Genomic DNA, 25516 nt, shown 5'->3' with positions numbered 1-25516 from the left:
CAGTATCAGGTCCAGGTAGGACATAGTATACAGTTCAAAGACCTTGGTTGAATGTGCTTGAACTGGACACAAGAACCCACTGGATGGTGGTTTACCAGGTAGCAGCATGACAAGATGGCAAGTACTTCCTACGTATGGCAGACTGTTGAGGTCAGTGCTACGCAGCTTTGATAAGCACACATAAGTGTGGAGGGGAGCATTCATTAAGGAATGGATGGATGCACCACCACAAGAAAACCTACAATATCAACATTATACAACATTCTTTTTTGCTAGCGAGGGACAACTGAGTGGTTTGTCAAATGGCCAGCTTGTTAAGTTATCTTTCCCCAAACTGCCTGCAGGTACATGTTATCCAACAATGTTTGGAGGGAGGGGGCAAATCTAACTGAATTTCACTACGCCTGGTGTACTCCATATATGCACATCAGAATGCACTTTGAGTCAACGTCTCAGCAGCATACCTAAAATCAGTTGCCTGGAGGGAACGGTCTCCAAACTGCAGCTGAAAAGTGAACCCACTGTTCAACCACTCATGTTCAACTATAGTATAGGCCCAACTATCAAAAGGTGAACATTTCAATTAATGGTGTGGTGCTAAAGTAAAATACATTTTTTTTAAAAGCAAATACTAAAAATGATGTGTTGATATTGGTCTTGAAAGGACACTTCTGTTAATCCAAAATTACATTAGAAACCCATGTTCATCAGCTACTCCTAGCACCCGCCCCTCCCTCTTTCCGCCCTATTACAGTTCAGTCAATACATGGGCCCTTTACTGCTGAGATCCAAAACAATTGGCTGCATCTGTGTCAACCATTTCTAGCAATTGCCCAAAAGGTAAGGCACTAAAAAAGGATGAATAATTGTGTTACCAGAATAAGTCATCCAAATTCTAACATTTTAGACTGCCTTTCAGACGAGTTACCGGTTCTGAAATAAACATTTTTTTAAAAAAGTCAACTCTTGGTAGAAGATTTTGCCACTTCCAGATGAAAATAAACAGTGCTGGCCTGATTTGCAAAGCGTAGTTGAGTTTTGTACTTTTAAAAAGGTTACTTTCCCTACTCAACGCTCCAACCAATTTAACAGTTATGGGGAGGCACAGATAAAGTGCTTTGTCCATATACGGATTCAGTTTATATGAAATCTGGGAATTCTACTAGCCTGAAAAAAACTGCCTATACAATAGTAGGCATGGGATAGGAACAAAATAAAGCTGGATTTCAGGTAGACCCACACGACCATAGGAGGCATGATCGCTTAATGCACATAATTGCCTGGCTAATAATCACTTTCTTGGATCGTCTTTGATACACAAACCGACACCTATAAAGAGCTTTGTCACAGACAGCGCAGAGTTTACCGAAAGGAGTATAGGATTTGGGAAATGAGGTCTGGAGACTGATCCTTGGACCATGGAAAAGTGCCTGAGCCACATAGTAATAGGGAATTTCATTTGGCAACAGTTCTGTCCTGCACAGGCAAATTATACCAGCATTGTATTATGATCAGATGGCCCAGGTGACACTGGCTTAAACTGTACAATAGGCATTTAAAAAAAAAGCAGCATCACAAAGCCATGAGTCAGGACATCAATTCAAAATGACAGGAGCATAGTGCACATGGCCAGGCCAGTAATCAAATTGGCAAACCAGACTAATGCCAATAAACAACTGTCTGACCAACCCATGATGAAGATGCAACTGTTCCAGCATCTTGGCACAGAATGTTGTTCCTGCAATATTACGAGCCCAACATCGTCACACTCACATTAAAAAAAGAAAAGTTAAAATAAAAACCGTGCAAGCAAGGAAGAATACCAAGACCCTAGGAAAGAAAAGCAGCTGCCCTTTACAGTCATCTTGAATCGTTGCAGTACTCCTTCCCTCCCAATTTTCAGGTTGGATTTCCTGCAGCTCCACCAGACCTTCAGGATGGGCATTACTCTCCTACCTTCCAGACTTGGTTAGGACGATAATGGCTCCACTGGAGCACTTGAAGGAGGCCTCCACAGCACCAACGGCAGTCGCTTCAGTGGGGTCACTGGTTAAGGGCGATACCCGGCGGAGCTCCTCAAACAGCTGGCGGTGAAAGATGGCAGCCTCTGCCTCACGGGCAATCTACATGCGTGCAGGGGAGGTGGGAAGATAAGTCAGCACAGTGAGCACAGGAGGCTGCCTAAAGTGACGTCACAGCAGGATGCACAAGAAAAAGGCCATGCCATATAGAAACCACAACAAAGATTTGTTCAATATAAAGTTGCTGCAAAGGCTCCAGCAACAACGTCCATCCATTGCATGGTCAAGCACTCGCTGTGTAAATGCACCTGATCTTATGTAATGGTTTCACATGGTCATGGTAATTATTTTGCTGCAACATCCAAAAGACCTTCAAGTGTTCTCTCTAAACCTCCTGGTGAACTGCCAAGCACTCTGCTGCTGTGATCTGTGTAAGTAAGGAAGGGAAGCAAAGGTCTGCTATGAAGATGGGAAGATGCAATTATGAACCAGACGGCTCACCTCCTGTGAAAAGAAAGAATCCATTCATGCCTGTCACTCAATACATTGCTAATTCAAAGCCCTACCTGCCAGACTCTGTCAGAACTATCATAGCTGTAGCTAAGCACTTAAAGGAAGCCTCCACAGCGCCTATTGCAACTGCCTCTGCTGGTTCCGTGGATTTAGCGGTGAGACGAGCTAGTTCTTCGAACAGCTGGCGGTGAAAAATGGCGGCCTCAGCCTCACGAGAGATCTGCAGGCCAGAAAACAAGATGAGGAAAAGGAAGGTGAAGGGAATTTGGAAGGAGACAAGAAGTTTGGAACAGAAAAGGGGTTGGGGGGGGGGGGGGGAGCACAAAAGAAATGGGAAGGGTAGTAAACAGACAGGGGAAACACCAAAGAAAGAACAGTTGAGAAAGTTTTGCAGCATGTTTTTGCAGCAAGCCATGCACACCACGCAGGCAAGATGCAGCAACAACAGGGCTGGGAGAGTGGCACAGAGGAAGGTAGCAGAGGTTACTAGACTTGGGTGCGTGTATGCAATATATAATCTTGCACACAGGTGGTGGCAGTCCAATTTGCTCCCACAAAAAAACATGCAGCCGTTCAGTGGAGTGTGCCACCCACACAGAAGCATGTGTGGAAGGTGAACACTAAATCCATTGGCAGTTGGATGGGGTACATTCAATTCTAACCCACTATTCAAGCCATTACCATGCCATCAGGGTGGAGCCATAGGGGCCCACCATGTAACTGGATAGTCCAAACTAAAATTCAGGGCACAAAATTTGCAGTCGTTAGAACCAACCTAAAAACAATCTAGAGGGAAATTAAATGGTACCGTCACCTTCATGGTCTCCAGGTTCTCAACCTTTGGTGAAGGCAGCCTGTGTCATGGCTTCTCCCTTAACATCCCACTGAAATCGTCAGTGGGGTGATTCAACTGCAGACATAAGTGTCAGCCATTTACCGACTTACCCCCAAACATTTGGTATTGAGATGCCAAAATTACAATTGGGGACTTTTGCGTAGGGTGCAAGGCTTAGATTATTTTCCAAACGGTACATGGCAAGCAACTTGTGATTTTGATTAGACATGGTATTATTTTGCAATTTTAGAAGGCGGTACCATGCAGGTTTCATAATTGGATCCCTTAGTTTGCTAGAATGAAGGAGGGGGGGGCAGATTTATTTGTAATGGGACGCACGATGCCAGATGTCGAATTTAGAGAAAAAAAAAACCTCAATATAGCCACTTGCAGACCATCTGCTGACATGGGGTGGACTGGCCTATAGCAAACTCTGGAAATTTCCCGGTAGGCCTCTGCACCATGGGCCTCTTTAGTATTTCCACATTAGGAAAGGGGTTGGCTTTGTTGAAAGTGATATATGGTCACTTTGAGAACTATTTCCAGGGCCTCTTGGTTCCCAGTCCACCACTGCTGGTGACCAATACAGGTTTGTGTTTCCCCTCAAGGCATCTACCTCAGCTTCTGTATTGGGTTAGGGTAGGTGAAGGGTCTTTAGAAGCTGAATAGAAAAGAGACATTATGGTACACCCACAATAAACATGGACAAGTCGGACATCCCACAAACAAAACAAGCTAAATAGGACAAATGCGGCACATGAAGTAGAATGCATGCTAAAGTTGTGTACAAAGCCACCAGCGGAGGCTAGACTAAACTAATGGGCATTGAAAACGGGTCTAGCAAAGAAAAATGGAGCATGAGGTGCACAAATCTTTAAGCCATACATTTCAGAGAGCAAAGACATGAAGAAACGCGGTTCTTTAAATCTTTTACAATGTGTTCAAGCACACGCGCTCCAACCAGGTTTTGCAGTATCCACCTTTTCCGGCAAAGGATGAAATATGGTAACAGCAGACCTCTAGCTAGTTTTATCAAATCAGATCGCTGTTACATAATAAATTCCACATTTAAAAACCATACTAGAAACTCCCTCCATAATTTACCGCCTTGTAGGAGTCTAGTTCAAATTACACACTTCAACCTTCAAGGAGTTTAAAAAAAAAGATAATTCGCAGCACTCACTCAATTCAGAGTAGTTGTAGCAAGTCGGAGTTCAAATTTGTGTTCCTGCAGTCACCACATGTATACGAAAACATACCTCAGACAAACAATAGATGGTGCTTAAAACCCCATCAACTAGGACAAAACATTACTCTTCTCACCGGAGGACACCTCGCTCTCCCGAGATAGTCTTTAAACAAATATCTATAGCTTGCAATAAGCACCGCTCAAAGTTCCAACACTAAGAGCCATTACTGAAGCATGCCAGTTCCCTTCTTTTGGTTACCTCAAGTGGGCTCCATTCTCTATTAATGGTAACGAATGAGCCTGAAAGCTTGACCAAAAACAGCCACAACGAAAGGTAAAAAAAAACAGAAAGCAAGCTTATTGCAAGACTTGCTTCTAAACATATAGGTTTCCCTCAAACAGCATTTTAAGGATTCAACGCACACTTGCCAGATGGAACAGAGGTCTATTGTTGCCCACGATTGCTCAGTGCATAGGACAGTCAGGGGGGCCAAATCTGACAGTAACTTTAAAGAACAGGGCTCCAAATAATAGACTAGTTACTTATTTTTAACTCCTAGATGCCCAGCATTGATCATTCATAGGTACAACTGAATGCATCACATTTGATAAATGGCATGAAGTGAGTAGTTATCGCTTACCTAATGAGTAAGTGGGCAGACCCTATACCTTGACCCCCAGGGGTCATCGTCCGATTCTAAGGTGCTAGAGTTGGGTGATTAGCCTCAATCGGTGGTGGTTAGTCCACATAGGACCATGAAAATGTACAAGACTAGACAAGTTGTTAATCCAGAAATGATCTTTTGCAGTTACAAGTTTTAACTACATTCTGAAACGTTATTTGCATATACAGTTACAGCAGTTTTCATCAGGATGCAGAGGCTTAGCAAAAGTGGTTCACCAGCACTGCTTTTCCAACCTGCGCCCCTTTGCGCTTGAAGATTCAAGCCTCAACTGCCGGATAAAGTAATGAATCTGTCCCATGTAACCTCCCTGCATATGCTTTAAAGAAGAATACCAATTCAGCCGCATAACAATTTCCTTCGGTTGGAGAGGCACGGTTAAGGAGATTCTCCTGAAGACCTGTGGTCAGAATGTTAAAGCAGGTCTACGACTTAGTACCAATTACCCTCTTAAATTCCACCAGGCTCTAGTATTGGTGTGGGACAGCATCCCAGATTCAACTCAGGAGTTGGGCTGGGTGATCAGGTACCATACACCTCACTAAAAATAGCAAACGACAGGATGTCCACACTATATTCTTCTTAAAGAAAAAACGTCCCAATAGGAAAAAATAAAAAACACCTAACACAGATAAGATGCCTTTATCCCCCCCCACCACATCTAGCACACCGGAGAGGTTTTTAAAGAGGCCAAAGGGAAACCAGTTCTGCAGATTTGATCAGGCTTTTGTAGAAAGTTAGCTATCGCAAAACTTTCTGCAACAGTGCCATTTCTGATGGGAGGCGGAGGTCCAGCTGAAGAAGTTGTTGCAATTAAGTGCTCCAGCGACGAAAAACAGTGCAGGAGTGTCAAAGGCCCTTGGGTAGAACAGTATTTGAAGATTCATCATCTAGGGGGGGGAACGAAACAGGCGCTGAAATGAAGTCACTGAAGTCTGTGCTAGTCTGCAATGCAAGGATACTTGGCCATCCTCAGGTTTTGTGTCAACGATGGAATCGGCTTCAGGAGACCCTGCCCCTCTACCCCCTGTGCAAGACAATTATTTAAGATTCACCGACGGAGAGACCAGAGAGGGATCAGCCATGGGAGAAGGCCAAGGAGATCTCAGCGATAGTTGCCGGACAAATGGCAGCAAAAGCTCCTAGGGCATCCCATATGAGGGGTGCAAGAACATTTGCCTGATAAAGAAACTCTGGTGCAGACAGTGCAAGTGCAGAGAATCTTTGGGGTCCCATCAGCAAAGGGGCTTTCACTTCTGAGGCAGGATCCAGCAAGGCAGGCATGGTAGTCACTATGGTGAGTAACTTATAATTACTCTAACGTACTCCTAGTCCATAGGCCCCCTTTCCTCCATACTGTGTGGGCGTCCGTTCCAAGGGACAGGAAAACCTCACTAGAAAAAAACATCCCCTTTAAATTTAAAGGCGCACAGGGGTGCAGCCCAGGGATCATGTGCTGCCCTGGCTCCGCCCTCCGGCGCCACACCTCAGTCCACATCAATGGATTTAAAATTGCCCAATGACACCAGTATTATTAGGGGTGGGAGGGGGAAGGTTGGTGGGACAGGGGGAGGAAAGGAGACTATGGATTAAGAGTACATTAGTCACTACGGTGAGTAATTTATAATGACACTTAACATCCTATCCTATCCTGTCCCCTTTCCTCCATACTGTATGGGCGATTACAACTTTGTAGCCCCACGGTGTAGAGGAGACCCACCTTAAGCAAATAGGTTCCTGAGAACCGCCTGTCCAAAAGCCGCATGAGATCTAGAGCTGGCATCCAAACAGTAATGCTTACAGAAAGCAGAGGGAGAGGCCAAAGGGTAGATCTAGAATGCGCTCCTGGACGAATTTTGTTGCCCGGAGCCAGGCTGTTCTCATGTCCATGGCAATACAGATGGCATGGCCTGAGGTATCAACATGAGCCACTGTAGATTCATGAGGTCATGTGCCACCAGCTTGGCTTCAGCTAGCCCCGCCTTAAAGCATGATTGGCTCTGGTTGGGGAGTTCCGGGAGGAAGTCAATTTCCCACCATAATATCTGGTTGGCAGCAGCCAGCATGGCATCGGCCTGACGTAGATGTAAAGAGGCGTTAGAATAGTTTCTTGCCATATGCCTCCAAGATCTTCTCCTTGCCTAAGAGGCAGAGGACGACTGAGGCTTGGAGTATAGTGATGCTGCAGCGATCACCAAAGAGTGGCTGAGGATGGGCCGAAAGCAGGAGTGTATTCCCCCCCCCCCCCCCCCCCCCTTCCCTCCCTCCCTCCACCTGCCTTGATTTGCCGGCTGGGCCAAGTGCAGTTTGAGCCAGCCCTTCTTGGCCAGGGAGACACTGGTCTGCATAAGAATCCCCGATTTGGCAGAGGGGCGTCGCGTGAGGCTTCAACCAGGAGTTCCTGGGAAGGAGTCTCCCTTGCGGGGTGCGATGGAGAATATCGGCCCTACCTTGGGCCAGGTTCGATGCTTCATGAAGTGCTTGAGATCCTCTGGAAGAGCTCCCCCTCCCCCACCTGGCGACTGCTCTTCAGCACCTTAGAGGACAGCGAGTCTTGCGCCGAACGATTGCCAACCGTGGTCTGGGCCAAGGCAACGCAGGCAGCGGGCGTCTGAAGTTGGGAAGAGCCTGTTGCAGAATGGACACCTGCTGAACCTTGTAGAAGTCTACATGCGCCGGGGAGGCGCGTGACGCTTGAGGACCGAGTACCTGAATGAAAGAAAAAGACAGTAGCAACTGCGCGTGGAATTACATGGCCGAAGCCAAACCGAGGAGCGCTGGTGAATTCGGCCCGTTCCAGTCGATGCGGAAAAGGGGACTGGGGTGGCACTGGAGGGCAGCGCATGCTCCCTGGGCCGCACCCCTGCGCGCCTCTAAATTTAGAGGGGAAGAAGGTTTTTTCATGTGAAAAAGGTTCCATCTCTCCTTCCCTTGGAAGGGACGCCCCTACAGTATGGATGAAAAGGGACGGGACGCAAGAGTAAGGTGCTTTACAGAGAAAGCCTTGGAGCAAAAGGTGATCAAGATTTTCCCTACCAATCGGGAGGCGGACTTGGGGCGCTGCAGTCAGTCTTCTGGAGAGGCAGAGCTTAGATCATTCCTCAATGAGGTCTTCCAGAGCACAAGTTCAAAGTTCCAGCAGTAGACAAGGAAAGTGGGGGGGGGGCTATCTGCTTGTATCCCCTTCAGGAGTAAGTTATGTAACACCTTATCACTCCCACAGAATGCTGCAGTTAAACATAGTGGTCAATCAATGACAGACTCCCTCCAAGCACACGCAAGAAGGGTCACATACACAATGGGCATGAAAGCACCATTACAGAAATGCAGTTGCATATACTGTTCTGAACTTGTTTCCCACTGGCTAGAGACCCAAGTTGCGAAATACAGTCAGTTCTTGGCCAAACGTAGTCTCTTCCTGCCCCACACAGTGCAACAAGGTATAGTAAATGAGACTCCCTCAGATATGTCAGGCCAACAAATACAATCTACTTTTTGTGGCGGGGTGGTAAAAATGTCCACAAAGTAGGTTCGGGCTGATCCAGTTTAAGGTCTTACATCGATACCACTATACACCAGCTAGGTTGCATCGAATGTCAGGAGAGCCTCCCTCCAACTGTCCTAGATGCAACACTGACACTGCAGGGTACATGTCACATATTGGACTAGCCCTAGGGTTGTACCCTTGGAGTTTGTGATGCAATGTCATTAATGATGGACTGTACAATTGAACAGAGTCCTAGGACTCGTTTGCTCCAGGAGTTCTCACCATTGCCCGCCGCCACAGGAAGCGAGCGTGCCTTTGCATGAGTTTGGCAACTCTGCATTCTACTCCTCTGGCTGTGCCCAGCGACCCCTACTGTGGATCAATGGCTGTGTGCAGTAACTTAGGCCCCAGACACTGAAGAGCGCTGGTCTGCGCTGCAGCCATGTCAGCAGACCCATCAACATCCGCCTTCCACTCTTACCTGTATTCCCTGGGGTCCGATGGCAAAAGCACCGATTCTCTCCCCACCCCCCTCTATGCTGATTGGAGTGTAAAATATAGTGGACTGTGTGCATGTAAAGAATTAAGGTTGAGTGACATTGTTGGCAAGTAGCTTGCAACTTGAAATTTTGCACCCCGAGTTTACCTTTACACTTTGAACAAAACAATGGTGGCCTCCAAGATGGACAGAGCGCTATAAATTGGCATAAGCTCGTTTTCAGGAACAAAGCCATACAACTCCATTTAGGTTTACTCCTGGTGCATACACTGGATGTTCCATTTAAAGGAGGTCATGTGCTTGGGTGTAATCTGGTACTTGCTCATGGTAGATGGTCGTTTAATTGAGAGATGGAGTTGTATATTTATTAGTATTTTGCTTGATGGTTTATCTAGAGCTTGTTTGCAAAGTACATAATTCTGCCCAAGCCAAGATAGAGTTGACAGAACATAGCAGATTGGTGGGGGTCAACGCAAAGGAATTACGTGCGGGTTTCTAAGCAGGACGGTCCCGTTTCAAGGGACACTCAGGTTTTTTGTTCTTCTGCAAGTTCTTTAGGTGAATAGTAAAGTTAAGAAGGAGTCTTCTGGAGGCAGAGAAGAAGCCTTGTGGGAAAAAAAAAAAAAAAAAAAAAAAAAAAAAAAAAAAACACATTGAAGCGCAGTGTTGCCTTCATCAAATGAAATAAAAGTTAACTTCTTTACATATATGCATATATAAAATTTTGGATCGCTCACTCAGACTGTTTGAACTTTAGGAGCTCCTTCCCGGCTCCCAATGCATGGCAGCTGACCCAGAGGGGTGCACTGGGCGAAGCGGTGGAACAGGCAGGCCGAGTGCTTCCCAATCACGGGTGAGCGATTTTGCAGCATCACATCATACAACAGGTGCCAGGACCCGCCTACCCCCCCAGTAGTGTCTACACAGGGCTACGATCATCCAGGGGTGTGCAAATAGCAGGTTGGGATTGCAGAGGAGCAGACTGTAGGAGGTGCGGGGGGGAGGAGAGGTTGGGGGAGTCTGCTTGCACAAGTGGTGGCTGGTGGAGGGCACGAGAGCCCTGTGGCCTGGAGCTTGGCAGGCCTGAGGTCGCTGCCTCCCTACAGTGACGCTGCTAAGGCCTAGGTGTGAGGGCAGTTTGTGGGGCGTCCTGGAGCAGAGGCATGGGACAGGGATACAGTCCTTGCAATAGTATAGGGGAGAGACAGTGATGTCAGGCTATGCAGGAATGTGTGGCGCACAGGCAGCACAGCGTTGGAGATGGTGAGCAGATTCCTTCCACAAGGACATCAAGCTATTTTGCAGGAGATATAAAAAAAAAAAAAAAAAAGAAAAAAGGCCCACGGGGGATGGGGTGGGAGAAGAGAACGACATCTAAGCAACTTTCCTAGCATCTAGTATGGATTTGCATGGCAGAGTGGAGGTGCTCTAACATTAGTTTGGGGCATCTTTGAGATGAAATATGAGGTAAACATGGAACGGAGGAACAATCTGAATATTTGGGCTGAAAGAGCAGAAAGATGGGACCCCAGGAGACGTCAACAGAAAGTGAAGGCCCAAGTGAATTTGGTTCATGGATCGGGAAGGTGGGGGGGAAATTGTGTTTAAGGAGGTTCGATTGGCGCAGGCTCTCAGGGGGCATGGTGAGGCAATGATTCTGGGAGATGTCAATGTAGGCCGACCCATTAGATCGCTGTACACAGGATAGGGTTGGCAACATGGGTGCTGTGGAAGGAGAACGGGGGGGGGGCTAATAGATACCAGGGAGCTGGACAGCTATGGTGGGGGAGGCAGCAAAAGAAACAAGGGTCTTGATAAGGGAAGGGGCAAACAAGAAAAGGACTCCTGAAGAATAAACTGATCCGAGAAAAGCGTTGGAAGAAAGGACACAGTACTGATCAAATCCCATTAGGGGAGATAAGGGGGGGGCTGAAAAAAAAGGAGGTGGGTAAGGTGGTTTATAAATTGTAATTTCTACATCAAAAATATTATGTACGTGGAGATAAGCCAGATGCTCTTGGCGGCACGACTTCAGGGACAGGCAGGTGGGTTGAAGTGATCTTGGGTGATCAGGGGAATGTTCACACTGCATCAGAGGAGATTGTGGACACATTTGCGGTGTTCTATGAAGGGCGTTCTAGGAAAGAAAGGAACGGGGAGGATAGGGAATTACCTCGAGGGGATATCACTCCTGAGGCCGCGTCTTGAGGAAGAGGGCGTGCTGGATGCACCGATTGGGCAAGAAGAGGTTGTGGAGGCAATTCAAAGAATGTGAGGGTTGAGGGGAGGTCATCAGAAGGCACCTGGCAATGATGGCTTTACAGTGGGCTTTTGTAGAGGAGCAGCTGCATGCCACTGCAGCAAATCCCACTCCCCTACCTTCTATATCTTGGAAGCCTGAAATCATGCCATGTTTGACACCAGCAGTTGTGCCAATACTGCAGAGAGTCGGGAAAAAAAGGTTTCTACAGAAAACCCTATGAAACGTATCCCCGAAGAGACGACAATCTCAGGGAGGAGTTCCCTGAAGGAATATGAAAAGGAGCAGGAGAAGTTCACAAGAGACGAGTGACACCCTGAGAAAACTGGCTGAAAAGAATGCATGGATCTTACAGAAACTGATGAAGTTAAGAATCGAGTCAACTTCATATGCAGAAAGATTGCGCGTGTGTGAAGTGCTGCTGAAAATTAACCATTCAATAATTGTACAGACGATGAAACGCAAGTAGACCAGACCATTATAGAAGCTGGATATACATAGTGAATTGAATGCAGGCGTAGCCGTCATTGTATAGGAGCTGGACATATGTCATGAAATTAGTAAGCCGAGACCCATGAAGAAAGTTTGAGAATTGTGTCGCAGCAAGAATAAGCCGAGACTGTGGAAGCACCTCGCGAGGCTGTCTGGCCTGGCATCAAAACTGAAGCAGCCAAGGTCAGTTATCCATTCTTGAAAGCAGTGAATGTGTGGCAGGCTAAGCATCCTTCAGGTGCAAAGAAAGAGTGGCAAGTTCTATTTAGGACATTTAAATACTGCAAAAGGGACCAAATTGTGGTCTCTTGTCATGTGAGCCAAGGATGAAAATAGAGTTGAGCTTGGAGTCCTACAACAACGATAATGAGTTCCTGCACTCCCATATATCTCCACAGACAAGGATACTAGTTCAAAGACAATCTTCATGGCAGAAGGCATAGGTGATGAATGTTGGGCCAATTGTGTGGGGAGGTAAAGTCAAGTCCAACTCCTGGCATCTGGGTATGAGCTTATGTGCTGCTAAGTGAACCAAATGTTCCAGACATGGCACGAGCGTGCCAGCCAATTGTAGAGGGCCATATAACGAAGGGCCTCATAGTTTGAAGACCAATGATAAACCGTGCACTTAGTGTTGGAGATTAGTTCTCCAGTGTTGGAGATTAGTTCTCCACCTGACAGTAGGGCAGCCAATCAATCCTAGCTCCTACAGAAGGTATACTTAGATGTTCCACTGAACCAATTATAATTGCTTGCAAGTTTCTTATTCGCCACGGAGTACGACATCACCTCTGACAAATTTTTAGCATGAAGTCTGTTAATGAGAAAAGTCGTTAATGAGAAAATAGTAGTGAGTTGAGCGAATGTACGTTGTAACCTCCCCATTTTAGATCATTGTAAATAAACAGTAAAACTGCCATCTTCCTGAGTCAGTTCGATTACTTGTTATTCGGTAACCCCCAGCCATTGCATTCACATTACTAAAGGACCATAAGTTACATTTTATAAAACCTTTGGTCCCCCATTTGTCCAAATTGTTTAATTATATACTGTCCCCAGGATGGACACCAAAGTCCGGTCAGGCTTTGCTGACGATACCAAAGGAAGGAAAGGACCCAGCCTCATGTAAATCATAGAGCGATATCAATTCTAAACGTGACGTGACAAAATTCACGAGCAAGCTCAGATCTGCTTGAGGGGATAATGCCCAGGTTGATTCATTTGGATCAAGTGAGGATTATAGCCGGGAAAGGTACATGGTAAGGAAGACTTTACAACTCCTGAATGAAGCGCGAGGTGGATAATCCTATGCTTTTAGCCCTGGATGCCAAGGCCTTCGGCAGAGTTGACTGGAATTTCTTCATACAGTTCCCAGATCTATAAGGCAGTCAAACTGAGCGTATTGTGCCCCATTTCAGGAAGGATGGGATCAGCAGTGGGTTTCATTTGGAAAATGACCAGTGGGGGCGGGAATGGTTGTGGGTTCGAGAGGAATTGGGGAGCACCCAATATTGGAGGGAGAAGAGAAGGTCAATGGGCCGTGTTTGTTCTTGCAGAGGGGTACCTATGGACTATTTTGATTGTTTAAAGGACTTGGGTTTAGTCACCCCAAGTTTCCTAGGGTCATCCAGACGTGGACCCCTTGCTCACTGTGCTCAGAGAGGCAGAGCTTCCCCTCAGCGATGAGGCCCAACAAGGCAGAAACACGTGTATGAGGTTGCTGTTGGTACTGTTGTTCCGAAGGGAATTGCCATAGCATTTTGGTGCTGGACTGCCCATGTGGGCTGGGCAAAGACTGACATGCAAATAGATTATTTCCCCATCTGTGAAAGGTACAGTGAGCTAAAGTGTGGCTGCGGACTCTAGTGGGTACCCAATGGGCCGCGTTTGTTCACAAGGGGCGCCTATGGACCATTTTTTGATATTGAGGAGATCTGGAGGAGGCAGGGTGTTAATCACATGGCCATCTCCGCTCAGTCAACTGGGTACTGGTGGTGAGACTATACACCACAACCAGAGATGGGTTTGTTCAAGGCAGGTTTGGCAACAGCAGGCCAATTACGGAAGGAAGGCACATAATTGCCATATAGGAGCTGGAGGCATCCCTACACATCATGCCTTCATTGGCGTTCTATCTGCAGTTGAAGGTGTCCCAATAGCCAATAAGTGGAACGGAACTCACAAGAACCGTTAAGATATTGGACTCCTGTAGTAATGAAGGGTTTGTAGTAATTAAGGGTTTAATCTCCATGTCGGATGCCTCTGTGCAGTAGACTGATATGGCATTTATAACGCGCCTGTACACAATTGTTACTAGGCATGACAAGACGAGGGGGAAACAAAGGGAGGACAAACAATCTTACTAGGCCTGGTGTCATTTAGATCATGCAAGCGCAGGGAAGAGGGAGGGAAGAAGTGCCATAGAGGGTTTGGGGACGTGCAGGTAACTCAGTAAGTGCAGCCAGCGGGCGGCTAATAAGCACAGAGAAGGGACTGCAGGGTTGCAGGTACAGACCCTTAAGTGCAGGGGGAGCCCGGAGGCAATGCAAGGGCAACTGGACATGCAAGAGCCTGAGCCCAAGGTAAGGGGGTAGCTAGCCGACCAGTGCATGGAGCAGTCATGGACATCAACAGGAGAGAGTAAGATACAAGGGAGAAGATCTTAGTTGCTTCCAGAACCAGGAGGTGGGTCTGCTCAAGTTCGAGAGAAGTAGGGAGGCTGTTCGAAGCCCCAACCGAGGAGAGATCTGCCCCCACTCTATGCTTTGAGAAGCGTATGACCCTCAGAGTTGGAGGCGGATGAGCATGGTGCTTGAGAAGGAAGATGTTTAGGAAGAGAAAGTTTGAGGTAGTGTGGCCCAAGCCCCAGAAAACCTGGTAGACGTTACAGGTCAACTTGATGCTTGCAGCCACAGGGAGCCAGTGGTGAGATTTAAGAGCTGGAGAGATACAATCCCTGGGCTTGAGGCCAAGGACAAGTCTTGCAGTACTGTGCTGGATAAATTGTAAAGGTCAAAGAGTAGAGGCACGCAGATTTAGAAAGAGGCTGTTGCAATAGGCCAGCCTAGAGGACCAGATCTCTTGACAGTGAGCTTCGGGGGCGGGGGGGGAGAAAAGGAATAACTGAGGAGGTGCAGCAGCTGATAGTTTGACTTCTTAGAGACAGATTGTGAGGAGAGAAGGAGAGGGTGGAGTCAAAGATGACACCAAGGTTCTTAGCCTCACAGGAAGGAGCTGGAAGAGGGCCCATAGCGAGCAAAGAGGAAAGGAGGGAGCAGGTTTATCGATGAGGATCTCAGTCTTACTGGCGTTAAGGCAGAGATCATTGGCAGCACACCATTCCTGAATTGCAGCCAGACAGTGTTATAAGAGGAGGAGCAGAGGTGGCTAAGGGGAGCCTGAAAGAGCTGGGTCTCATCCGAACACTAAATATTTGGAGCATAAAGTAGCGATGCATTGGGCATGAGGTGCCAGGTAGTGGTTGAAAAGCCAGGGAGAAGAAATAAAAAAAAAAAAAAAAAAAAAAAAAAAAAAAAAAAGGTTAGCCACCTGTGGAACATCACAAGTAGAGAGAGAGTGAAAGACCCAAGTTCGACCAGAGAAGGTCATTCTGTGATAAAGGAAGTCCTCCAAGCCAGCACCTGATCAGCGATACACAGATTATCATGGAGGCAATTAAGCAGGATGGCATGGCTGACCGTATCAAAAGCAGAGGAAAGGTCGAGGAGAATGAGGATAGAAGGAAGATAGAGAGCAGGTCTTCCTAGGTGTTCAGGGGAGCCTTTTCCATGCTTCTGGCAGCTCTGAAGCCAGACTGAGGGTCGTGGAGACAACCAACAAATCAGTAAGCATATTAAGCTGGGAGATGGCCAGCTTTTCCAGGAGTTTGCCCAGGAAAGGAGTGAGGAAATCACACAATAGTTAGCCAGAGAGGAAGGATCGGCACGGAAGGATGGGAGACACTGAAGCTTTGAGTGGGTACATGGAAAGTGCTGGGTAGGGAGGTGGACAAACACTTATGGCAATTAATGTGTAAAAGCATTCTGGACCTCAGTAGCAGGTCAGTATAACTAGCATGGCATTAAATAACTAGATCAATGGCAATTTGTTTTGGTCCAGCTCTCCAAGATGTATTGGGGTGGGAGTCCCTCCTGCTAGCAGGCATGTGAGGAACAGGCCACATACTCATGTGGGGGGCATGTGCGAAAGTGCAGGTGTACAGGGCTGAAGTGTTGGGATGGATAAAACGTGGCAGGGATAGACAAGAGTGCTTGACCCCATGCTGATCCTCTTTGGGTTGGTGGAAACAGAATAGTGAACCACCCCCTCCCTAATTTCTTGTTGGTTGCACCAACAGCTTGCCTGGTGACAGGAGAGAACGCCTCCCGGGGAGGGTAGAGTGGTTGGCAAAAGCTGGGGATTTGTTCTTGGTGGAAAAGACTACTGCCGAAAGGGCTTAGGAGCAGACGTGGGATGGGGAGGGGCTCCATAGCAAATGGGATGTCTCAAGTCCCTTGTGAGGGACTTTAAGTGAGTAACCCGGGAGATTGTTTACAGCGTCCCCCATCCTAGGGTTTACCCTCGCTCAGAGTGAGTGACCATCCCAGAGATTTATTTTCAATTGCAATGTTTGAGATTGCAGATTTCCAGCATGTGTTCTGTAGAGGTGGGGTCACGAAATGTAAAGGTTTGTTTTTATCTGAAAAATATGCAATACAAGTCAAACAAAAAGGGTAATTTTTAGAACCACCATAGTTAGGGAAGAGCTTAATGACTCATCTGAAAGCAGTTAGAGATTCAAGTGAAGATTTAAAGTTTTAAGTTACTAGTAGAGAATAAAACAGCATCTCATTGGTATCATCTGAGCACATCCTCTAGCAATCAGGAACACAGGTTATCTAGAACGTCTTTAAGGATATTAGAATGTAGGAGGGGTGTTCACTTGAATTGAATGTCCCTTGTCTCCCATGCAGTATAAGCTGAAGCGGAAATTTATTTTATCCCCTTTTGACCACTCCATTAGGAATAGTTCCAGAGAAGGCAGGCCCAGACCACTCTGGGATGTGTGTTAGTGGCACAGTGCATTGCGCTGCAAACAGATCTACTGCTGGAAAGCAACATTTGCAAAACATTTCTGCAACCAACATTTTCTGCACCCATTTGTGAGGTGCAGAGGGCACCCAGTCTGCTTAAACTGAACGCCAACACTTTCTTCCCTTCCAGATGGGATGCAATCAGTAAAATGTGGTTCTGGGGGGCCCCAATGCCAAATTGGTTCTGCAAGATGACAGGAGCAGATCCCTAGCTGCTTTTTATTTAAAAGCATGACTAGGACATACACCCCCCCCCCCCAACGTAAGGCTACAAGAGCGTAGAATAGTCCAAAGTTAAATAACATTTATATGATCTTTTATATCCAGATAAAACCAAAGACCATCGCAAGCTCCTCAACCATAAACTGAAGTTGGTTGCAGGCAAGGAAATCATGTATAAAAAAAAAAGGTTTTCTGGTTGGCTAATAAAATCATTTTGCTGGGATGATTTTAGCAACTGCCCAATTCCACCCCCCCCCCCCCCGATCCCCGAATCATCTCGTTCGTAGCCTTGCCAGATACAAGATGCAGGACTTTGGCCATGAAGTATCTGGAACCACCTGAATATTTTCAGTGGCTTCAGAAAGAAAAAGACTCCGATTTCCAGCATCCGTCTGGACGTTGGAGATGCTTGCCTTACAGTAGTATTTAACACTGCTCAATAAAAAGGAGATTTACTGAAGGAACCAGATCTGTCTTAAATTCATTGTAAAATACCAGTTCTTTTGAGTCGCCCATTTTCCTTAACTGAGACTACATCAGCCAACCCACTCAGTAAGGACAACCAAACAATATTTTTGTTCATCTTCCAGGAGTGAGGATAGTCTGAAAGACAGTGTATTAATAGTGGTTCTTACCTACCATGAGCCTCAGACACTGGCGATTTGCTTTTAGAATGTCATCACTAGAAATTCTGAACCCCTACTTGCCACATCTCAACTGGAGATCCACCAGATGGCACGTCTCCATGAGAAGAAACAGTTTCAGGATGGGCTTAGGTGACCATTTTGTATTTAGAAAATTGACCATAAAACCTCTGGCCTTTATCCTCTCCTGGGACCAATTCCATTGCTCCAAGTTTTAAAATCGGGAAAGCTCAAAGCAATGGACTAAAGCTACAATGCCCAGGGTAATATTTTGCCAACCCCATTCACACAATGTAGCAACTTGGAAACTCTTGATGTGACCAATAACGGCAGAGAAAATATTGCTGGATTGTTTTCAAATAGCATTTTCTCACGTCTTGTGTGGAAGGAGCGCACTTCACAGGCCCATCTTCCCTTTTGAACGGAAGCATAACAGGCGCCAAAGACTATACCTTTGCAGATGATTGCCAAGGCTTGAATGACTTCTAATCTGGTGATAGGACAGTCGGTAAGGTTGAATGAAAAGATTGTGCAGCTTAAAAGATTTCTGCAAATAGTCACCTGCCGATAAATTATCAAAAGGAGACCCTGTCCTGTTGAAAGGGAGCAGCAGAAAGATAAGCAGGTCTCTGCATGCAATTTGCTCCATTCATGCCATTTGCCATAGTTATCAGCCATCTTTCACAATCTGTAGCCATCGATGAGCCTCTTTTCTACCTTCGGAAATCCAGAAGGCAAATTCATCACCAACCCCTAGTTAGAAAATATTGCTTTTTGCACCCTTCCCTCAATGGATTTCAATTAACACTTTCTGCTTGTTCTGAACCCAGTCCTGACTTGAGGGAATTAAAGATTTGCTTCCCTTGGCAGTTTTGCTAATTCTTATGGTGAAACACACTAGTCCGAGACTGTCTGAATTTGTATATTTTTATAATTTGCACACACCTTACAATGAATAATACTTTGTATATATGGGATACATTACGTACCGTAACTGAAGCTAATATCTGCTTTGATTCACATTCTACGCATAGTCCGACTAAGCGGTAGGCAGAATATTTCAGAATGCTTTTGATACTCGAAAAGGGACGTCAGCAGGGCGTGTCATTAATACTATCCCTAGTAGGGTCCATTTTACCCATGGTCCTTCACACGTAGAGATCCTCAGATGGCTTTGTTTCAGACATGAGGTAGCATGAAGTATAGCTGGAGTACATCTACTCCAGAGGGGAGGAAGGGTGGGCGCATGTGAATCTAAGCAGTTACAAGAATCAGAAATATTACAGTGAATGTATCCCTTCTGATGCTTGTGGATCTGCTTAGGTCCCATGCTATGCATAGATTAGCAAGCAGTATCTAGAGAACACAAATTATGAAAAGGTACAGTGTCAAATAGATGTTTTAGCACTACATCTAGTGTATGGAGGTTGCTCTCAGCTGAGTTGGATGGATTTTTGAAACAGTAGGTAGTTCGATGGATTGGTTGACATGGAACTTTGATATGAATTTGGGTGAGAACATAGGGTGTGTTCCAAGGACCACCTTGTCATTGTGGATTATAAAGACAGGGTTTTGTACAGACAGTGCGTGTAGCCAACTAACCCACCTAATGGAGGTTATGGCTACTAAAACAAAATCACTGTCTTGTCAGTTATGTATTTTAGGCTGGCCTTGTGCATAGGCTCAAAGGACCCATGAGATTTGGGAGCACAACATTAAGATACCAAAACGGTGGAGGGTTAGAAATGGGAGAGTATAGCCTCTTACTCCCTTCATGAAAGCCTTATTAACACAAACCTTCACCAAGACAACTTGTGGACAGACACCAAGTGTACTTTGATGGCGATAAATACTAGGCCAGAATCTAGTAGGTGAAGCATGTAATGTAGAATATTGGAAGGGAACAAACTGGGTTTAATGATGGGACTCCCACCATGGTGAATGTGCCTCTTTAAGGGTGTCCATACACCTTGGTGGCCAAACTTACTTCAGGAGCCAGGCTGCAAGTTCATAGACTGAAGATGTGGATGGAGTGTTGTCCCCTCATACTGGAACAGCATGTTGGGAGATGCATGGGAGCTTGAATGGATTGCACATCGCTAGTTTGCCAAGAGGTAGCCACCAAGGTTGCCTTGCCCACATTGGAGCTTTCAGGATCAGAGTGCCTTGTTCCTGGTGCATCTTGTGCACTATCCGGCAGAGAAGGTGTGTTGGTGGAAAAGCAGGCAAATTTCCCTGACCAATTCATCCACAGTGTGCGCCCCCCCCCCCCCCCATTAGATCCTGGCTGGGGAAACCTGGAAGCAAAGTCTGAGCATTGCGAGTTTTGGCTTGTGGCTAAATCGTCTAAGGCAGGATAACTCCATTGGGAAAATATTTAGTTTAGAATCTTTGTAGAGTTGCCAGTCGTTTTCCTCTGGCAGAGCGTTTCTGCTTAGCGAGTTTGTATTGAGTTCCCCTGGAACATGGCGAGACTAAGACCATGTTCCGCTTGAGTGCCCATTTCCAAATGTTTAGGTACAGCCTAAGTGTGTGCCACCTTGTTTGATTATGTAAAACAATGGCAGCTGTGCAGTCTGAAGACCTGCACTGGCTGACCTACTATAAAAGCATGTAGAGCCTTGAGTCCTGCCAAAAGTTCTAGGAGGTTGATGTTTTGGGCTGTGGCGTTGTGTCCATGGGCTGTGAGGTGAAGGTAATGCCTCCCTATCCGGATAGCGAGGCGCTTGTAGATAGTGTCGCTTGAACTGGTGGGATTGCAAAAGGGTTTTCCTTTTAGCAGGTTGTCCCTGGACCACCAGCAAAGCGCTTGAACCAGGTTTAGCGAAACCACCACTAAATTGTCCCACTGACCCACTTGCCCAAGACCAGTGTTTGTTAACCACTCCCGCATTGGGCGCAAGCTCACGTGGAACCAAGTGTATGAATGAGGCCAGCAAGCACATTGCTTTGTGTACAGTTATCTGGCGACCGGCTAGGTAGTGAGGCACTTTTAACAGCATGTTTTGTACTCTGGAAGCTAGCTACTTTGGATCCCAGTTTCTCCCTCATTGATGGAGAATCCAAAGTCGAACAGAAGGTTGATAGTTCTTTGGATGTTGCATTTGCAGAGACTACCTGGTTATTAAAAGGAATGTTTAGGTCAGAAATTATTGGCCAAAAAGATGGCCAATAATAAAACAAATATCTAAAATATATTTTCTAAGTCCCTATGGAAAGTTTCGAGCAAATGAAGCTCAAACTTTAAAATTGGAAGCACTAGGGGGCATCCATTTTGCGATTTCAGGCAGCCTCCACTCTGCCTTTGCCTTTGCAGCACTAAACAAGCAGCAAAAGCCCCCTACTGGGTTTCCGTCTACAGCAGCTTTCACTTTGGAGCTCTCGGGCTCCCACCGGGGTGCCCGAGAGCCCCAAAGTGAAAGCTGCTGTAGGCAGAAACACTACGGCATGGAAACACACACGCGGTTGTGTTTCCAAAATGCTGCGGATCTATATATCTTACCGAGATGCAGCTTTCCTGCCTGTAGTCTCTGGTCCCCGTCCTCCGAGTCCGGCAACAATGAAGCAAAAGCCACCCAGTGGTAGCTTTTCTTTACTAAAGCTGACTGGCTTTTGCTTCATTAGTGCCGCAAACACAAGCGCAGGCGGCATCCATTTCACAAAATGGATGCCCCCCTAGTGCTTGCAATTTTAAAGTTTGAGCTTCATTTGCTTGAAGCTTTGTTTTATTATTGCCCATCTTATTGGCCAATAATATTTTCTGACCGAACCATTCCTTTAACTAGTCTAGATGAAGCTACACTCGGATAGACTCTCCAAAGGTGCGCCGCTACTACTGCGAGCATCTTTGTGAACACTCTTGGTGCTGAGGCCATGCAAAAGGGGAGCACCTTGAACTGGTAGTGTACTCCTGCAATCTGGAAACAGAAAATTGAAATATTAAAGTATGCATATTTCATGTCCAATGTTGCCATGTAATCACCTTGTTTTAAGAGCAGGATTACTTCTTGGAGCATGGTCATGCAAAACATCTGTGGTTTGATATGTATTCGCTGAGCACAGGTCTAGTACTGGGCACACTGAGGTCTTTGACACAAGAAAGTACAATGAACCCTAGTTTACTGGTACAATCTTTATGGCGTCTTTTCCCCAGCAAGGCTTCTACCTCCTTCAGTAATATGCAGCCTTCCAGATGAGGTGCGTATAAGGCCTTTCTACGTACAGAAATCTCGTCAATACGCCCCTTTTAATTATTCCTTGCATGCCACTTACAAAGGTCATTTATGCAGCACCCCCATAAATCTTGAAGCTCCATGGGGACAGTTTGTCCTTGAGTCCAGTTTTTTTTTTTAACTCTGTTAATGATTCAATCAAGAGCAATACTTTTGAGTAATGTAAAAGGGAATGTGTTTTGTTCACTTTGTCAACTGCTTGCATTTTGTAGGTTATATTGTCATTAAGCATCTTGATTCACGAACATGCTTTTCACTTTGCTTTAGGATACATGTAGTATTATGTAAAATGAAAATGGTCTTAAATAAGGGCTGCGTTTCGGCTTCATTTTCCTCAGTCTTAATCCGCTTTAATGGAGGCAGCGCTGTTCCAGCAGCATGGGTATTTCATACTTTTCATCACATAAGCACATCAATTGCATTTAATGGCTTGGGCTTCTTGATCTCTTGATGTTTTAAAAGATCCTCCCAGAAAGCAGTTTGGCTTTTATGAGAATTATTTTTTATAAAGGTTTTTTTTGTCTAAAGATGCATGTGTTTGCATGCATGAAAGTGCACTAAACAGTTTGAGTTCAACAAATAGTTAGGCATGTGGTCTGAACTTTTTTTCTGGCCACCCGCCGCAAGCAGGTATAATGGCTACAGATAGAAGCAGTGCTGTATATATTTTCATTCGCACCAATTGTACTGGTACCACTCAACAGGACTGCTATATACTCAGGCTATGTACAACACATGGCACAAAGCCAAATATTTGCAGCGGTGCCAATTGCATGATGCCCACATTTCTTAGCAGGACTGCTATTTTTTTGGAACAGTACCTGATTTTCTTAACATAGCTGCTGTAATGACAAAGCACAAACATGTGTTGGCATTTTCTGCAGCAAGCTAAGTACTAATCAAGAACAGTGACTGAGCGCTTCCCATCAACCTCCTGAGCTGGTGTGATGTACACTGGCAGACAGTGAGAAGATGCATTGCTGTCATACTTCAATCCTTTCTACTCAGTCCTGCTTTTCATATCTGATTACTACTGAGTCCCACTGCCAAAAATCAAGCACTATTTTAAAGCCTCTTATATAGCGCCTATACACAATGTGATATCTCCCGACTCATGTAGGATAGTTCAAACAGGCTTAGAGCTTTTGACAAGTCATTTATGTCAGGCAAGCCTCACATGGAACTGCCCGTGCCCCAACCCTATGTCTCAGTGACAGCCTGATGGGAAAGACAGCTCAGTGGGTCAATAACCCTGCTGCAGAGAATATGGCGTAACCTGTTAGTTCAAATCCTGTTGATAGGCGAGTTAATGAATCTGCAGAGGTGTGCGTTTAAGGTAACATTCTAACAAAGATAAACTTTTCAACAGGACTACTAAAAGTAGTGTTGATTTGTGTGTACTGAGCCATTACACGTAGAGCATCTGACATTTGTCAGATTCACTGGACTGCTATACCCGTGACTGCTCAGAACACATAGCTCATATGGGCTCTTCTAATGCATTCAATCAAGTGCTGCATCTGGTCAGACAAACCTCTAACTCCAATTCCCAGCCGAACAGCCAAAAGAAGGGTTGCACACTACAGAGGAGCACCCAAAGATAAAGCTGCACTAAATTTTCCAACAGAAAAGGCATTTTCCGAATTTTGGCTATTTATTTATTGGTGCTATGTTAAAAGACAAACAGAAAAATTCGAGCAACAGGAAGCGAGCAATGAGCTACATGATAAAAGGTGAGAAGGCAAAGAGTTAATAACAGGACAAACAATAGGAGTGAGGGATAGACAGCAACAGCAGATGGGGAGAGATGGAATAAAGCAAGGGCAGGGAGCGCAAGAAATATCAGGAGTAGCAACCACAACAAGAAAAAAACTAAACGTGGCATCGCAACACTTACGGGTGAGAGGCAGAGCGTCAGAAAGTGAATGACAGGGGAAAAAAGTAGCAAGTGGCTGTCAAGCATGTAGTGCCAGGCAGCAGCGGTAGGCCCGAGAGGCAGAAAAGCAATGCTGGTAGAGTGAGTGACTTAAGCACCCAATGTAACTAGCTGGCATTTGTGCCCAAGTATCAGGAAGATTAAGCTGGGTAGTATGCATCTACAAGGTTCTTTAGTGTAGAATCTTTGTAGAGTTGCCAGTCGTTTTCCTCTGGCAGAGCGTTTCTGCTTAGCGAGTTTGTATTGAGTTCCCCTGGAACATGGCGAGACTAAGACCATGTTCCGCTTGAGTGCCCATTTCCAAATGTTTAGGTACAGCCTAAGTGTGTGCCACCTTGTTTGATTATGTAAAACAATGGCAGCTGTGCAGTCTGAAGACCTGCACTGGCTGACCTACTATAAAAGCATGTAGAGCCTTGAGTCCTGCCAAAAGTTCTAGGAGGTTGATGTTTTGGGCTGTGGCGTTGTGTCCATGGGCTGTGAGGTGAAGGTAATGCCTCCCTATCCGGATAGCGAGGCGCTTGTAGATAGTGTCGCTTGAACTGGTGGGATTGCAAAAGGGTTTTCCTTTTAGCAGGTTGTCCCTGGACCACCAGCAAAGAGCTTGAACCAGGTTTAGCGAAACCACCACTAAATTGTCCCACTGACCCACTTGCCCAAGACCAGTGTTTGTTAACCACTCCTGCATTGGGCGCAAGCTCACGTGGAACCAAGTGTATGAATGAGGCCAGCAAGTGGGGAAAATGTATTCCGCAGGTGCAATTAATTTGGACCCACTTTCAAATACAGCCGTTTTGTAACTAATAACAGTTTGAATTTCACACAAATTGGATAGTTGTCAGGCACTTTACTCTTGCGAAGGAGGAAACTTTTAATAGGTCTGTCAATTCAAAAAATTAATAAAAAATACTCACGCCAGAATCCTATCTGGAGCAGTGGTAAAAGGCGCCTTCCTTCCAGAGTCATCTTTGTGCTTTGGCGGTTTTGGTAGTAGTTCTATGCAGTAACCACCCGCCATGGTGGACACCATCCACTTGTCTGACGCGATCCCTCCCATGCGTGGGTTAATTGAGAAATGCAACCTACTCGAGTTGCATGGGAGGTGACTTGAGCGTGGTGTCATTGTTTGGGTGGAGCCTCTAGCTGAGGAGGTTCTGTGATCTTTTATAGCCGCTTTTAAAATGAGCAGTGTTGGCCCCATATGTTGCCTAAGGATGATTGGTTACCCTGGCTGTACCCAGAGTAGCGTGGAGCGCCATGTCCATGAAACCTTCTTGTGTTAGAAACACACCGCTCCCCACCCCCATGTGCACAAACTGTTTGCTGGACAGCTGGGCAAGAGATTTTTAGAGTGTCATACTAAGGGAATCCTCAATCCCCTTGCCAAAAAGAGCATTGGTTTGATAGGCA

General features: G+C 45.9%; 1 protein-coding gene across 5 annotated transcripts in view; it reads right to left on the bottom strand.

The window, feature by feature from the left end:
* The window catches only part of PKM (pyruvate kinase M1/2), a 114857-nt gene that overhangs the window by 45484 nt on the left and 43857 nt on the right, over window positions 1–25516 (bottom strand). For 4 of the 5 annotated variants that reach the window (XM_069624647.1, XM_069624648.1, XM_069624650.1 and 1 more), the window contains exon 9: window positions 1957–2123. In XM_069624647.1, coding sequence (XP_069480748.1) covers window positions 1957–2123 — 167 coding nt within the window. Of the gene's footprint in view, window positions 1–1956; window positions 2124–2587; window positions 2755–25516 lie in introns of all 5 variants that reach the window. The other variant, XM_069624651.1, reaches the window with a different exon arrangement.

This window comes from Ambystoma mexicanum, chromosome 11 (assembly GCF_040938575.1).
Source record: "Ambystoma mexicanum isolate Mex_15411 chromosome 11, UKY_AmexF1_1, whole genome shotgun sequence".
Lineage (NCBI taxonomy): Eukaryota > Metazoa > Chordata > Amphibia > Caudata > Ambystomatidae > Ambystoma > Ambystoma mexicanum.
This window is presented reverse-complemented; position numbering and strand designations above follow the sequence as displayed.